General features: G+C 53.7%; 2 protein-coding genes across 2 annotated transcripts; one reads left to right on the top strand and one right to left on the bottom strand.

The window, feature by feature from the left end:
- Positions 1 to 3,092: 3,092 nt before the first annotated feature.
- On the bottom strand, positions 3,093 to 5,945 carry SYT8 (synaptotagmin 8; the record flags this gene model as incomplete). Its single annotated transcript, XM_084263654.1, has 8 exons — positions 3,093 to 3,326; positions 3,427 to 3,560; positions 3,958 to 4,075; positions 4,262 to 4,429; positions 4,647 to 4,814; positions 5,061 to 5,156; positions 5,304 to 5,461; positions 5,828 to 5,945. 8 exons carry the CDS (start codon positions 5,943 to 5,945, stop codon positions 3,093 to 3,095), a joined length of 1,194 nt encoding a protein of 397 aa, XP_084119780.1.
- A 5,662-nt stretch (positions 5,946 to 11,607) lies between these two features.
- On the top strand, positions 11,608 to 15,860 carry LOC311191328 (cytosolic 5'-nucleotidase 1A-like; the record flags this gene model as incomplete). Its single annotated transcript, XM_084263483.1, has 6 exons — positions 11,608 to 11,652; positions 12,359 to 12,526; positions 12,884 to 13,013; positions 13,388 to 13,510; positions 14,582 to 14,760; positions 15,283 to 15,860. The coding sequence occupies 6 exons, from the start codon at positions 11,608 to 11,610 to the stop codon at positions 15,583 to 15,585; spliced, it is 948 nt and encodes a 315-aa protein (XP_084119609.1). The 3' UTR covers positions 15,586 to 15,860.
- Between the last annotated feature and the right edge of the window lie 597 nt (positions 15,861 to 16,457).

Here is a 16,457-nt window from a genome sequence, read left to right as displayed (position 1 = left end):
TTGCAGACTCTGCAAACTCAGGAGCTGGCATGGCAAAGTACATGCTTCCCCTAAAACTGGGGGACAGAAGGATGCTAGTGACTGAGTATTTATAAACCCAGCACGCTTGCTCCTTGCGAGGAAAGCTTAGCTACTTCCCAGCTCTCAGAAACTGTGAGACCAGCCAAAAAAAATCTGTGGCTGGAGGACAGCCAGTGCATACCCAGGCTGAATGATGACAGCCCATAATCACTTTTGTCTCACGGCAGATGACTGGCAACAAGCATGTACAAGGCGCAGCCTTCTCCCGGTGCAGCTCTCCTGTTTGATTTCCTGAAGTGCAGGGACAAAACCATAAACATCACTGAACAAGGGAATAATTCACTTTGGAGGCCAGAAGTCTTGGATCTGGGTGTAAATAACTGAGATTATCAGTCTCAATAGCAAACACCTTGATTTCCAATACTTCTTGTCTCCTTTAACAGACCTCTGCCTGGTCCAAACCCTGGTTTTTGCCTTGCCACCATCCTGCAGAATCTGCTAATTAAATGTAGAACTGTCCTTTGTGAGAAGCAGAGGAATTAATTCCCCACCCTCCACCCAGACATCTTGCAGCATGCAGACTGGCTTTGGATACCTGCTTTTGCTCCATTAAACCCAGCAGCAAGACCCTTTTTGCCCCTGTGAAACAGGATAAGGAAGGCTCTTGTCTCCTGGAGAAAGCATCACCACCAGCATCGCCACCCAGGTGCCAACTGGCTATGCAGCAATGGGAACATGTTTGCACCAGAGCATCACAGCTCTCTCTCACACACACATGCTCCACCTTCCGAAGAAATCTTGGCTGGTGAGGCTCTATGAGGGGGCCACAGACCAAATGACACAGACACCCAGCCTGGAGTGTGTACCCGCCCTGCCCTCTAGATGCAGACGGAGGAATCCAGCACAGGCACAAGCTGAGGGAGAATGGATTTCCCCCTCCTTTAGCTCTCTTGTTGCATCTTCCACTGGGGAATCCATATGCTCCAGGCCCTCCAAGTACATGAGGAGCATTGATTGGGCAGAGGATGCTTAGATATCTGGCCTTGGAGGATGGGGGACAACTGGCCTTGCCAGAGCCACAGGGAGATGAAGAGGAGATGTCTACAGACCAGACAAGGGTGCTCTCCTTCCCATGAGCAGGCTCCTGAGTGGGCAGCATTCACTTTGGGTGAAATAAGCTGTGAAATGAAGCCCAGCTCCATCAGCCTGCTTCAAACAGCTGCCGTCAGATTCAAAGAGGATCCTGCCACAGGGGGAAAACATGCAAAGCCTTGTTGAAAGAGCACGAGGCAGACTGAGAGCAGAAATCTAGGATGAAGGAAGAAAGCACCCTTGTCAGTGTGTTAAAAACTGGACATGGGTGGGGATCATCTCCACATGCTCACCTCTCCCTCTTGAGCAAACAAATCCGTTTGCTGAGCTTTACAGCACCAAGGCTCAGCCCAGGCTGCCTGGAGCCTGCCTAGATGGGCACTTGCTCCCAGGGTCCCCAGCTCCCCCCAGAAAAGCACCACAGACTTCCCTCATAGTCTTGGCTCCCTCAGAACCATGCCAGTGATTCGGGCTCTTAACGGGGACAAAGTTGGAGAGAAGAGAAGTGGGCACTGGTATTGGGGGCAACGTTTCTCAAGGACAAGATGTCCCTTGCACCATTTTTAGCTACGTTTGTTTTGAGACTAATATACATGTGCCTTTATGCCCATCCCTGCCCTGTAAATTATTTGGTAAACCTCAAGGCTATGACTTCAAAAAAAGGGGGCTGGAAAAAGCACACACACATGCACAATTAATAAATGCCTCTTCCCAACACCTCTAAAAGCCCTTCTGGGTCCTGCACAGCTCTAGATCACCACACAGCATCACCAAAGGCAACCTGGTGATGGATGCAGGACCCCAAACCCAACTGAGACACCTTTCCTCCTGCACAACCCATTCTCACCCAATTTAAGGCTGAGACTTTGAAGCATCCCTTTACAAGTCTTTTCTCAGGTGACCAATTTCCTCCTCCATCTCATTAGCAGCCACTAGCAGATGCTGCTTCCCCAGCAGAAACCATACTTGACTTCTTAAAGCCATCTGAAAAAACAGCCTGTTATTTCTTCCCTCATGACAGTCACAGCAAAGCCTGGAGAATATTTATCAAGAAGCAGATGCAGCAGCCTTATATAGTTAAGTCCAGGTCATTAATCTCTATCAAGAGTTTTCATAATCTTCCTCAGCTTCACTGTGTTTGTTTAACTCTCGGGTGGTCACTCTGCGGAGCTCTGGGTAATTGCAGATTAACTGCTTTTCAATATTAATGGCTCTTCATTAATGTGCCAGGCTCTCTTCCCTCCAGAGCCCAGGCAATGGCTATTACTATACTTTGCTTTTGTCCCTTGGGACAAAATACAATGATCCAAGCCCAAATCTTTCATGTGCTGTGGCTGCTTTGTAGAAGCATTTTGGAGCAAGGGCGATTCCCTCCTGAGAGTGAAGCCACATGGACAGCCTGTGGCTGATTTTGCTGTTTCATTTAGCTAGCCTTGTATGTCCAACACCTTCCTTGTAGCTCATCCTTTCTCTCCTCTCAAGCCTCCCAGGGTGCTTCAAGATTTTGGTCTTGTTTAAAAGCCTCCCCAGAACACATGTGGCCTTCCCAAGGACTCGCCTCTTGCCAAGTTATTTGGAACTAAAGCAACTATCCACCCCATGCTACCTGCACATCCTCTGCTTTAAAAATACCAACAGACTCAGTGTTTTGCATGAGCTTGAAGCTTTGTGTTTATTTGTTACTCCAGCCCTTGAGTGGCAGGGATGAGCTGGCTGCTATGCCAGCCCCCCACCCCCTCCAGCATCCTCTGCTCCACATCCAGCCTTGTTCAGGGTGCGGAGCTGCTCAGCTCCAGGCATTACACAGGACATGAGCTGCACCAGCAGCCAAATCCTCTCTTGGCCAAAAAGAGCACCCAGGCACCTATGTGCTGACACTGAGCTGGATCAACATGTCCAGATGCATCTGAGCAGAAGACCCTCACCCCTTTGTAAGCCCTCTGTCCACCTCTTTCAGGCGGTAGAGGAGCTCCCACCAACTACCTGGAGGGCAGGGGCAGCTTGAGCTGGGACTTCAGCCCCAGGGCTTTGTCGACCACATCTGGGGGCTGCAGGTTGTGCCACTGGGCGAGGGGCCGGCGTGGGTTGGACAGCATGTCAGACCAGTGCCGCAGCTGGTTGCCCGTGGCCTGGCAGCCCAGGAAGAGTTTGCCAATAGGTTCATTCTTGGTCACTTTGTCATGATCCCAGACAGAGATGACCACATCCACATTCTGGCAGGAAGGGGAAGAAAGACACAAAAAAGAAGGTCAGTGGGAAGGGGTATGCTGCAGTGGGGACCAGCTCAGCCCTGGGTTCTGCAGGGAAACCCACCTGGATTTGATTGAAAGGCACTTCAAAAACAAACATTTCATTGAAATAGGGGTTTAACGTATTTTTCTTCACAGTTGTCTTTTTCTTCTTCCATTTCTTCTTGTTCAGGATGAGATTTACCTTGACAAAAGGATCTGAGGAGAGAGAGGACATGGATGGCACAAGGGACTGTTTTCACTGAAGAGTGAAACAACTTCCCTTGACCATTCCCAAGTAGAGCACGGCATTCTGCTTGTCACTCCTTATGGTGAGCATCCACCCCTCTTACCCTTGCCAGCCACCCCAGAGTTCACCTCCTCCTGCCTCAAGCTGTCTGTACCACCCAGCCATGACATCTCCTCCTGGGAGATATCTTCAGCTCTGACCAAAGCTGGAGCATCTGTGCTGGGGCAGGCTAGGAGCCAGCCAAGGGCAGTGGGAGAGGGAAGCAGGTCTCTGCACTGAGAGCTTTCAAGGCCTTCCAGCTCTGTGTGCCATTATCAAGCCCTGGGCAGGGCTAGGGAGCTCTGAGGGCAAGCTGGTTTTGCTGACCTGAGAGGCCATGGGAGTCCATTCGCTTCAGCTTCTTGGCTTCCAGGATGAGCACAGTTAGCTTGCCAGTGCTGGGGACGTAGCGCAGTGAGAAGCAGATCTCCCCCAGCTGCTCTTCCTGGTGGAGAGGAGCCAATGATGAGCACTGGGAAGAGGACCCAGCTCAACTGGGGCTGGACCCAGGTTTCTTGGGTCTCTGTCACCCTCATGCTTGCCCCCAAGGTGCTGCTTCTTGGGGTGGTAGTAAGCAAAGCAAAAGCAATATCGCATCCCTCCTGGCAGTTTCCCACCTGCCTGGACCAACCTCCACTTTACTGGCCACCGCCAGGTCGCTCCACTGCTCAATGACGTGCTGCAGGTTGACACTGGCAAGGGGTAGGCGGACTTCACCGATGATGTCATGCTTGGTAAAGCGGTTGAAGTCGTAGATCTGCATCACCAGTGTGGATTCAGGCACCTCCACCTGGGATACCTGCAGGGAAGGACCTGAAAGCCTGGACTCACTCCTTGGTGGCAGCCCTTCCCCATGGGACAGGGCAGCAGACATGGTAACAGGTCTTTCTGACTGATACTTTCCGATCCTGGTTGCAAAGGCATCTCCCTGCCTGGAGAGGTTCGTGCCTGGGGAGCAGTGTGCATGCAATGCTCTTGATGGGACCATAAAATCATCACCAGCTATTGTGTCCTACCTGGAAAGTGAAGCTCTCATTGAAGATGGGGTTCAAGGTCTTGCGGTAAACTTTGGTCTCATACTTCTTCTTCGTATCAGATGTTAGGTAGACAACCACATACGGATCAGATGTGCCTCCACTGTCCATGGCCTTCAGCTCAGCTGCCTGCTTCACACCAACTTTCAGCTTAAAAGGAACAATGCATAAGGTCACCAGGTGGACAGGATGGAGCCAGATGACTGGGGATTCAGTGGAAAACAAGCTAGTGCAGCAGGGGGGGAATGCCTCCATGCCACGTGGGCATTACAGCCGACGGGCCATGGGCAGCAGGGGAATAGTAAGAGGGTATGGCCAACCTCAGCGGGCAGAAAAGAGGGACCATGCAAGAGCAAAGACTTTACTCTGCTGTGCCATGGCCATGAGCATCCCCACCTCCTGCACACGGAAGTTGTACTCCAAGGAGTACTGCAGTTTTCCTCGTCCTGTCTGCTCTGTGCCCAGCTCTAGGTCTTCCATCTCAGGCTGGACCTGCAACAGAGAGCAGCACTAACCCTCAGGACATGCCCAGCCACATGTCTGGCCATGCCATGCTCCCACCACCCCCAGGACCAAGCAACACAGCAGCAACTCTATCAGGGAGGAGGGAGGTGGGGGAGAGGGGAAAGCAAGACGCACAAGGCTGGGAGTGGTGGAGCCAGTCATGGCATACAAGCTGACTCTCTCTTTCTTCTTGGGCTTCTTCTTGCCACAGCAGCACCTGATGATGCAGATGAGGAAGAGGAGGAGGAGAATGGCCACTGCCACAGTCACAGTGATGAGTGCCCATTTGGGTACTGGTGCGATGTTCAAGGAGCAGAGATGGAGAAAAGAGTTAAACCCAAGCAAAACCATGTAGAATGCATTTAAACCCCTTTCTGATGCTTCAGCATGAAGGAGTTATACTATCAAAATCTCCCCCATGATCCTGGGCAGGCCCCATGCAGAGAGGCTGCGGCTAGAGACAACACCCCAAACACACAGCAAGGATTCCCTGCACTCCCTGAGTGCCACAGTACCACTCTGCAGCATCCCCACCCCAATGGACCCCGATGGGAAAAGGGATTTGGAGGGAAAAAGAAATGGACATGATGCATCAGAGTCTGGGAGCCCACCCCAAGTAACTGTGCCCAAGAGAGCAGGGCAAGCACCACCGTACTCACATGGGATCCGGCTAAGCCAACCACCCAGGACGCCAGGTGGAGCCGTGGTGGTGATGGCTATGGGGCCTCTGGTGAGCGGGGAAGCCATTGCCCTGCCTTTCCTGGCTGCCACCACCATAGCCAAGCTGGGGTGACCTGGGGACACAAGGAAAATTAACAGGGTGGGGAGTTTCTTTCCCCACACAGTAGCACATGTGCTGCTGGTGGCCCAGGGCTCTAATAAGAGCAAACACAATTAACACAATTAAAACACAGTACATTTAGGGCTTGGCCACTTTGGCAATGAGGTGTGAAATGGAGCAGGAGGGAACTGCGGGCAGGGAAGGCTCTGTGCCAGCCAGTCCCTTGCCTACAGCTTTCCATTTATATCATTGCAAGCCTGCCTTCATGAAGGGGAGGGAGTGGGGGGGGTGTGTGGTGTGTGTGAATTAGGCAGTTTTCCCTTATTTTTGAGAAGAGGAATCACCTGGCTGTAGGGGGAATAGAAACAAGAGCTGTTTTGTGCTGGCTCCTCCCTGGCTGGGCAGCAGAGACTGCCAAGGATTTGCTCAGCCCCACCATTAGCCAACACCCTTTTTCGCCTATTTTTACCCCTCCAGCAGGACTGAGGAGCAAAAGGGTTTGCTCCCAGGCTTCCAGCAGGGCTGGTGCCCGTGCTGCAGACGGTGGTGCTGCCTCGGGCTGGGGTCACGCTGGCTCTGAAATACTGCGTAAGCCTGACCCATGGGAACACTGACGCAGCTCGAGGGAAGGCTTCACATTTAAAGCAGAATGCTCTTTCACTGCTGCTCTCCCCATAGCAGGGCTCTTATTCTAGCATGAGTGCTTCCTTGTAGCCAAAACTTCCTTCTTGCTTCCATTCATGCGAGGAGCAGCAGCGGGTGAGGCACTCCGGGAGCCAGGCTGCCTGTGCGGTGGGCATCTGCAGCCATCACGGCACCAGCTGCCCCCAGCGCCGTGACCAAGGCTGGTAGATATGTGCCTGTTTGTCTTGGCTGCCCCAGCCTCCTGCCCTCTGTCCAAGCGAGCCCCTGCCCAAGCAGCCAACACCACCTGGGTCTGCCTGTACTCTGCCCACCTCCTGCCCACTCCGCCGGGCCGTGGCACAGGGATCCTCCTGGGGAGAAACATCACTCGTTTCCCTCTGCCAAGCCCACAAAGTCAGCAAGAGCCTTTAAGTCTTCTGACTGTGGGCTTTGCTGCGTGCAGACATAGTGCTGGAGGGACTTGAAAATTGCTGTCATCCCTGCAGCATCATTGCTGGGGCAATGAAGTGCCGGTTAAGTGACTGGCCCAGGGCCACCTGGGACATCCATGCCACCGGACTCCGGCGCTCTGCTCACAGCCTTGCAGCCAGCAGCTTTAATGACCAGTTTCTCCTGTCCCCACACATGGAAATCAGATGCCAGTGACATGCCTGTGATGTTTAGGAGGTGAGGCTTCGGGCTGTGGCAGCGAGTAGACACAACAGCATGGGTGAGCAGGCACCTACCCGGCACAGAATCAGGCATCTCAGCACCTTTCACTGCCAGACCCCCATGGGCTGTGTTGCCTTAATCTGACATTGGCCCTTGTTTAAAAGGAAAGCTCGCTCCAGCCCCACAGGGTGTGGGGAGAGGCAGGAGAGGCACTGAATCCACAGTGGGCTCTGTAGGAAGCATCAAACATCCCTGCTCCTAGAAAAGGGGCTGGGGAAGTCCTGCTTCTTGCTCCCACCCTGTTCTGACCAGGCCCCCAAAACCAGACTTACCGATATATCTCCTTCCCAGCCTCAGTCTCCCTTCTCCAATGCGCAGGCTCCTGGCCCAGCTGCCACACAAGGCAGGGGCATGCTGCGGGGTGAGACGGGACCCTGCAAGACACGTAGCCGAGGGTGCAGCAGGGATGGTGGCTGCACCCTACAGCTGAAACAGGAAAGTCTGCTTTGCCAGCCCAGGAACCAGGTGGCCTCAGCAACTCCACCAGCCCCACCTCACCACTGACCCAAGCACTGCTCACGCAGGTGAAAAGCCATCAGGGAACTCCCTAACAGACCAGGAAGCAAAACCTGCCCTCATGCCTGTGAGAAGCTGGCAGGCATCACTGCCTGTCTCTGTCCTGGCAAATTTGCTTCTCCAAATTATCCCTGCAGGGATGCTGGGCTGCAGGCATTTAGGGCAAGGGGACAGATGCTTGTAAGGGGGTGGTGCATGGCTGCATCCATCCCTGGTGAACTCTGTACCTGGGGAGCCCAGCTCATTGGCCCACAGGGGCATGTGGTGGTTTAATGCACCCTGTGGGGGCCCGGGAAATGCACGTGGACATGAGGATGAACACGGATGCTCTGCTCCAACACAGCAGGGAGGACAGGCAGGATGAAGTGATACTGCTTGAGTGGCTCCATCCCCCAGTGCCAATGGGAGCAACACCAGGCACACAGCCAGGAGTGACTTCATCGGCATCCCTGTCATATTAAATTTATGCTAGCACACCTCTTCCTTTAGCTGTCTGTTCAGCAAAGTCAGCTCCAAACCTGCCTTGTGACCACAGAAATTGGTGGCAGTGCCAGAAGCAAGGAGCGATACCACTGGTGCCCAATGGCTGATGCCCACTGGTCCCAGAACCCAGACCCATCCTGCCACTGCCTGGCCACCCTGGCTCACTGGTCCTGTCAGATTTTCACATGGCCAACAAGGGGTTGCCATAGTTGCTACCTGACCATGGGAGAGGTGCTGGGGCTGCCTCTTGGCCACCCAAAACATCATCCTGCTCACAGGCACCCTGCACTCCTACTACTCAGAGAATCGTTATCTCCAGAAGCAGGAGATGCTGCAGGAATGATGCTGCAGCAAACCTGGTGGGATGTGGGGAAGGGGGAACACAGACACCAAAAGACTTTTTGCTCTAGTCTGGCAGTCCTACAGAATTCATGAGAGAAATGTATAAGGGGGGGCAGGGGAAAAGGGAATGTGCCCAATAGAGTCAGTCAGGGAAAGGGGATTTGCATAGGCATGCTAAAAGCTGGGCATGTCAGTACCCTTTTTGACAGGCTGCTTGCAAAGACAAGCATTGCAGTGATGCCAAGCTGCTCAGGACCCTGGTTGTAGCCCACACTTTGGGAGATTTGGTGATGCTGGTGATAACCTGGTGCCATACAGTGGGATAGCTGCTTGGCCTTAATGCAGGTGAGTTTGGTCTCCTTTGACAGGATCCAGGCTGAGGAGGATGCTACTCTGGGCTGTGTTCCATCAGCAGGGCAGGGATGTGCCCTGGCTGGGAAAAGGAAAAGCTGCAGGATGGCAGCCACCCCTCTTTGTCAGCCCTCCTGCTCAAAATCTCACTGCTGGGCAGAAAGGGGGTGTTGAATTACTCCACCAGTGTGAGCCTTGCAGGGGTGGATGCTGCATAGTCTGTCCAGGGGAGCAAGGTCTCAGCCCAAAACATCACCCCTGCTCAGGGCAGTGCAGCTTCCAGAAAAGAAGGGAAACAGGACCTAAGAAAGTTACAGTAAAACTGCGAATGTGGTGAGGCCCAGCTGTACCCTGCCAGCCCTTCTCCCTGGCCCAGACCTCCGCATCTGCCTGCACACGCTGCAAGCCGCCCCTGAGCAGCTGCACCTGCATTTTTGGTCAAAACCATCATCATTATGTAATCACGGGCTGGACAATGAGAGGCCTGGAGGCACGCTATGAATACAGGAGTAAACATCCCCGCAGCAGCTGTGGGCAGCAAGTGGCGACTGAGCACAAACTCCGAAGGAGCCCAAAAAACCGGGGCCAGGGCTGAGCCCCTTTCCCAAAGCGCGGCCTTGGGCAAGGCCAGGCCCGACGGGCCGCAAGCCGCCTGTGCGGCGCCGGCTGAGAAACGCAGTCCGGCCCGGGCGTGCCGCCAACCCAGCCGGCTGCCTACAAATCCCAGCACGCCAGGGAGCGGGGCTGCACCCCAGCCCTGCTTCCTGCCGGCACGGGGAGGGGGAAATATAAACAGCAGCATCTGGAGCAGAGTTTGGATGCTGCCGCTGGCCGGGCTGTGCCGGGGAGCAGAGGCCGCGCTCACGGTGAGTGTGGGGTTTTCCTCTCTCGCACAAATGATCCTGTCTCTGTGCAGGGGCGGAATGTCCGCCGTGTGCTCGGCAGCCGCGGGGTGAGCTGCAGGGACCCGCGGGCATCCTGCGTGCCTGGCACTGGGTGCGGGGGGTGCTGGCGGCAGCGCTGCCTGCATGCGCCTGTACCCTTCTCCGGGAGTAAAAGGTGCCGCAGATGTCGGAGGCAGGCAGGTAGGAAGGAGAGACCGGGCTTAACTTGCAGCGCTCGGCAGAAGGGAGCGGGAACCAGAGGTGGAGCTCTCCCCCCGGGAAGGGCAGCGCAGCTCCGCGTCCTCTCGTTTTATTTTCGCTTTCAGAAAAGCACTTGGCTGAAACCCTGTCAGGGGGAAGCTGCTGGCTGCTCAGCGGGACCGGCGGTTGTCACCCTCTGCCCCGCCCTCTGGGAGGGAGCCCCTTCCCGGCATGGGGTGTGGGTGGAGGAAGCAGAGCACCCCCTGGCTGGGGGAGCACCCCCTGACTGGGGGACCAGCCCTGCGGGCAGGGTGTTCACCCTGGGGGGGAGCCGGGGGGGCAGACATGCAAGTGCTGGCAAGTGCTGAGCTCTCGGCGCTAGCATCAGCCGAGTGTATTTCCTACCAGCCCAGGCAGTCCCTTTGCAGTCCCTGAATAATAAAAAATGAATTAAAGAAAACTGGGGCAAAAGAAAGGTCTCCCTGGAGACCCTGACCTGCCCTTTACACTGCATGCTGGCTTTGGTGTGTGCTTGCACAGCCCCCCAACCCAGTAATCATGTAGGGCGTGAACCAATACATGACGTTTTAACGCCCCTGCCATTCCAGCACCTCTGTGTAGAGCAGTCATTGCTGCCTCTGCTCCCCAGAGAAACCCTGCAGTGTACTTGTAGGAGCTGCTGGGTGGAAATAACCCCATGGGATCCTCCTTGGTGGGAATGGGAACAGTTCCCATCCCACAGGCTGAACCAAAAAAGTCCACCACTAATGCTGACTAGTGCACAGACGTGATGTGTACAGCACGCTGGTTACAGAAACCACAGGACCTGGGTGTACAAAGCCAGATGGGATTTGTGATCCAGCTGCTGGGCACAGGCAAACCACGTAACTACCCCCAAGTTAGCATGTCCTGCACCAAGACCTTCTGTGTAGGGGCTGGCTGGCTCACAGGGCTGTGAAGGAGCAGACCAGCCCTATCAAGGGATAGGCCCATCCTGCACCCAAGCCACATCGCACATCTCTTCTTACTCAGAACTTTTACAGCTGCAAATGAGCTGCTCATGCAATTAACTTGGTTATTTGTGGATACAAAATTGCCATTCAGGCAAAAACCGCAAGAAAGGCAGTAAGGATGTGAACTAGAGGCCTACCCATAAGATCTGACCTATTTTGGCTTTTAAAGGCAGACTTATTTTTCTGGAAAAAGAGCTTCACAACTGCTTTCAGCAGTTCACCCCAGAGAAAAATACTCTTGGAAAAGAAAGAAAAAAAAAAAGGTGGTGGTCTGTGGTTGAAAAGCCACTTTTCTATCCTTTTTAATTGGAACAATTAGACCAAGTTTTCTCAGAGCAGAGCTATTGTCAGCAGAAGCAGGTTCATTTGGGCAGCTCTACTTGGTGGATAGGAGTTCCTCTGTCTCTCTGTCACTCTTCCCCCTCTCTAGATTGGCTGTATTATTCTGTATCAGTTTATTTTTTCTTTCTTATATATCAGGGTGGTTTTTTCTTTGAAGCTGAAAGTCGAAGATGGCAGAGCCTGAAAGCACAGTCATAAACACCGATGTGAAACAGGTAAAAGTTTGTTCGTTGCACAACATGCATCCTGTATTTCTAAAGCAAGTTTTGAAATGCCACTGCAGGAGATGACACATCACAACTTGGAGCTGTGGTGACCTGAATTGCTTGTGCCAGGGTTTCAGCAGAAGTGGCCTGTCCCAGGGATGCTGGTTTCCATGAAGTCCATACAATTTCCACCTGGGAAGAGGTTGCAGAACTGAACTTCCAGTTGCATGGACAGGATGGATACATTTGCTCACACTTGAATTTTGGAGCAGGGAGAAAGCAGCAGCATTCTGTTATATATAGGGACATATATAGGGACTTTATTAGACTCTCCAGAGCAGGCACAAAAGAAGGGTAAAACCTCCAGTACACATAGAGAAACCAGCAGTGCCCAGCTCAGCAAAAACATATAACTGTGGCCGTGATGTGCCCACAAACAGCAATGTTCTGAAGTAATCCCCTCTGGTGTGAGCTGTCCTCAAAGCATATGGTACTTACCAGAAAGGTTAAGGTTCCATTACCACCCACCCCATCCTTGGCCTGAAGATGAAGACTGGGCTTGGTACTCCTTTTCTCAAGGCCCTCTGGCATCAATGCTTCCAACACCCAACCCCACAACCCTGGTTGGTGGAGCCCTGTGTCCCTCTGCTCATCCCACCTCCTCAAGCTCCCTCTTTGCTGTTCCCCAAAGCCCTCTTTCCTCTCTGTCCTGCAGAAAGACCCCAACAAGGCACTGGTCATTGCGGTGACCACCAGAGCCATCTTCAACCTGGAGGATGAGCACAAACTCTACCTGGAGAAGGGCAAGGAGGAGTACACAAGGCACCAGCAGGCCAGCCAGGACAAACCATTGCCACCAGGCACAGCCTTTGCCTTCATCCAGGTGAGCCCCACGCCTGGTCAGGGACACATGCAGTCACTTGCGGGATTGGGGTGAAAACTGAGCTTTCCCAGCTTTAAGTCTCAGCTCACATCATGGGGTGCAGATATGCCCGTCCTGGCCTCTTGGCCATTGGGATATATGCTCCTCTCCAGTCCCACGTGTCTACCCCTCCCTTGGTGGGGTATTCTGCTCCATGCCCTCCTGGTAAACACTTTTGTAAGATGTTTGCTCTGTCTGGCTCTCCATAACCCTGCCATAGCTGTCAGATGCAGTGCAAACCACTAACCTGAACTGCGACAGAGCTCTGGTAAAGCCATTGCCATCCTACCCCTCCAAAAGGGTCTCATCTTCTCACAGGCAGTACAATATGTGAATGAGAAGCTTCTAGAGAGCAACCCAGCAGAGAAGGACCTCTTTGACATCTTGGTGCTCTCCAACAACAGCCCAGAGAGCGGTGTGCGCATCATCAACAGCGCCAAGCACTATGGTAAGGGGGGAACCCCATCCCTGGGGGTGCTTGCTTTCCCCTGGGAGGTTGAGAAGCAGATAAGGCACCACAGTGGAGCATCAGTGGCGAATGCAGAGCCAGGGGATACAAGGAGAAGGGATTATTTTGGAATAATTTAAGGGAGAGGTGAAGGGAAAGCCTAACTGCATTCATCAGTTTCATAGAAGCAACAGGGCAAGAAGATGCAGCAAGAACATGGGCAGGATCCCCACACAGCTCTGGGAAATTAATTGCCCTGAGCTCTGTAGCAAAGCATGCTGAGACCCAGGGAGGGGGTGCAGGTGCAGGGCAGGGGGGGCTGCGAGGAGGATGTGTCCCCATAACAGACTTTGTTCACATCCCCTGACCTGAAGGCCTGGAGATCTCCAAGTTCTGCTTTGTCAGCGACGAGGACTCCACACAGTACCTGAAGTCCCATGGTGTCAAGCTCTTCCTTTCAGCTGACAGGACAGATGTCTGCAATGCCCTCCGGAGAGGTGCGTTCCCCCCTCCACCCCATGTCCCAAAACCCACCACACTTTTCCCAAGCAGCTCAGTACCAAGAGGCAACATCAGAGCCTGTGCTTTCACAGGGTTGGGGGAGGAACAGCACACTGATTACCAGTACAGTCCTGAACAGTTCCATCTCATTTTCTGCCCCCACCTACAAACATGTCAGAGTTTCTCAGACAACTTCACAAGTGCTTTATGCATAATTCTGGCCATAGCTCTGCCCTGGGCTGGTCATTCCCTGACTGATATTTAAGCCTTTCTAAGCAAACGTGGTGGCCACAGCTGCTCCCTGGATCAATGAGAGTGCATCAGTGATTCCCAGGGCTTTGTGAGGGTGCTGTAGAAATCAGCTCTATTGGTACATGCAGTTACCATGTGCTCAGTGATAGATGTAAGCACATGCTTGACCTGGATCAGAGAGAGTGCAGTCTCCCCAACAGCTCTAATGGGGTTAATCGCCTCCTTATTAATTTGCTTGGGTATGAGCACATCAGTTGACCAAAGTCCTTCAAGGTCAGGAGCCAACAATCTGCAGCCTGGGCTTTCCTTCACTACACAGCACGTTCCCGGAGCCTCCTTGAAGAGCATCTTTGCTCTGACAAGTGCCTCATCCAGGGGCCAGGGTCCATGGATGAGCGTGGGCAGGGAGCAGTTTGTAGGAAGACACCTGTAATTAAGCTAATTACCCCAATCAAGCGGAGCTGCCAGTCCCCATTACTCACAGCATGCAGTGCTAAATCTGGGCATTAAAGCCAGGGTAAGCGAGCCCCAGGAGGAGGGCTGCTCCTGGCTGCATAACCACCCATCATCCTTTAGCAGACCTCAGTGTGTCTCCAGACATCAGCCTCAGATGAGCAGCGTTTTCTTGCCCATCCCAATGGAGAAAAGCCCAGCCCTATAAAGGCTGAGCTGACCCCCACAGAAAAGCCACCTGTCTTGAAGACCCCAATGTGACAGTGTGGGACGGGCCCACGGCAGATGCGCGGGGAGGAGCTGGCCATACACGACCTGTCCCCAGGTGTCCCTCCTGAGCCTCACCTCGCTCTGTCTTGCAGGGGTCTCGGCAGCTCTCGTCTTCCAGCAGGAGGTGCAGGCCCCCAGCACCCTGCTCCGCGTGGTGTTCGACGGGGATGCCGTGCTCTTCTCCGACGAGACGGACCAAGTCTTCCGGGAGCAGGGGCTGGAGGGGGCATTGCAGTATGAGCGGGCGATGGAGGCTGTGCCCATGGGAGAGGTGAGCAAGCCACCTCACTTTCATGGCCACCATGAGCATCTATCCTGCTAGGGCTTTGCCATGAATAGCCAAAGAAAGCACAAATCCCACGAGTTCCCTTTGCATCCACCATTTGGTCCCTGGTGAGGGTCCACTGGAGATGGATCTGATGTTTGCTATAAATGAGCATCAGGTTCCAAATATCCAGGGTTGTGGTTACCCCTGACACCACCTTTTGTAGGTTGGGACCTCTTGCTGTGCAAGTCCCTGCGGGATTTGGACCCTGAGGCACTGTACTCCCTGAGTGGGTGGCACATTCCTGGTCACTTTAGGATTACGGTGAGCACCACAACATTCACCTTCCTCCCAAGCACCCCAGTGCATGGCACCACTCACACCATTGCCCAGTCCTGCACCCCACAGGTGTCCCTGTGTTCTGCAGATCCACGAGAAACCCTGGCAGAGGAACTAGTGGCTTGCACAGGCAAGAGTAGATGTCTCCTTATTTTTCACCCACTCCCAAGTATCTTGCTGTGTTTCCAGGGTCCCCTGAAGGCTTTTGCCATGCACCTTGGGAAAATGCGCAAGAAGTTCAGCCAGGAAAAATCCCCCATCCGCACCTACCTAGTGACGGCCCGCAGTGGCCGGGACATGGGCATCCGAGCCATCAAGACACTCCGGGAATGGGGCCTGGCCATCGACGAGGCTTTCTTCATGGATGGGGCTCCCAAAGGGCCCATCCTTGCCCAGATCCAGCCCCACATTTTCTTCGACGATGGGCTTCATAATATCCAGGGGGCTCAAAATATGGGTGTACCCTCTGCTTGGGTCCCCTCCTGCTGCTGACAGGCTGCAGGCTGGCAGTCCTCCCTCCCAGCAGCACAGGTGATTGGGCCAGCTGAAGTCAAACCTGATGGAGAGGGAAGGATCTCCTAACCTGCAGGAAGTGAACCTCAGGGAAGGGGGACAAGAGCATTGCATGCAAACATGGACCACAGACAAGACTTGATACTCATTTCTGCTCCTGATATGAGGTCCTTTGGGACAAAGCCAGAAGATGCAACTGCTGCAGGAAGGCAAGACACCTTTGCTGTGACACTGAATACCACCTACCTGCCCTGTAGCACCTAGGGACTTTTACGGAAATAAATAAATGAAGCTAATGCCACACACATGAGCTAAAGGAAGATGAAACCAACCACTAGGGAGGCTCACTTTGGCTGTGTTTGGTCTCCCCAATATTTACGCCCAGGACCTCTGCCCAAAGGAAGTCCTCAGAACCATGCCTCACCAAACACGCTCAGCTTGGTTTCCTGAGGAGGCTGATGTGCTAGTAAGTCTTTCAGGCGGGTGCAGCCAAACTGAGCAGAGGGAGAAAGACCTTCCAAGCTGTAAAGGACTTATAAACTGCTTAGAAATGGGGGACCAGGTTAAAGAAAGAAATCCCAAGCAATGTATTCCCCCTTATAGAAGAGATTACAGCACAAGACACCTTGCCTTAGGCATGCAGGTTCCTCATAGAATGCCCTTAGGAGACCCAGAGCTGTAGGCCACTCAGCTCCTGGAGCTTGCAGGAGATGGGCCAGGGACAAGACTGCAGCCCAGCTCCGAGACCCATCCAGGAGGTGGATCACCAGGAGAGGGCACTGGAGATGAGCTGCCTACAGCAAAAGCCATGCAAGGAGCACTACAGAAGCCAGGGCAGGACTGGGTGCCCA

Source organism: Gallinula chloropus, assembly GCF_964237585.1.
Source record: "Gallinula chloropus genome assembly, chromosome: 4".
In the NCBI taxonomy this organism is placed as follows: Eukaryota; Metazoa; Chordata; class Aves; order Gruiformes; family Rallidae; genus Gallinula; species Gallinula chloropus.
This window is presented reverse-complemented; position numbering and strand designations above follow the sequence as displayed.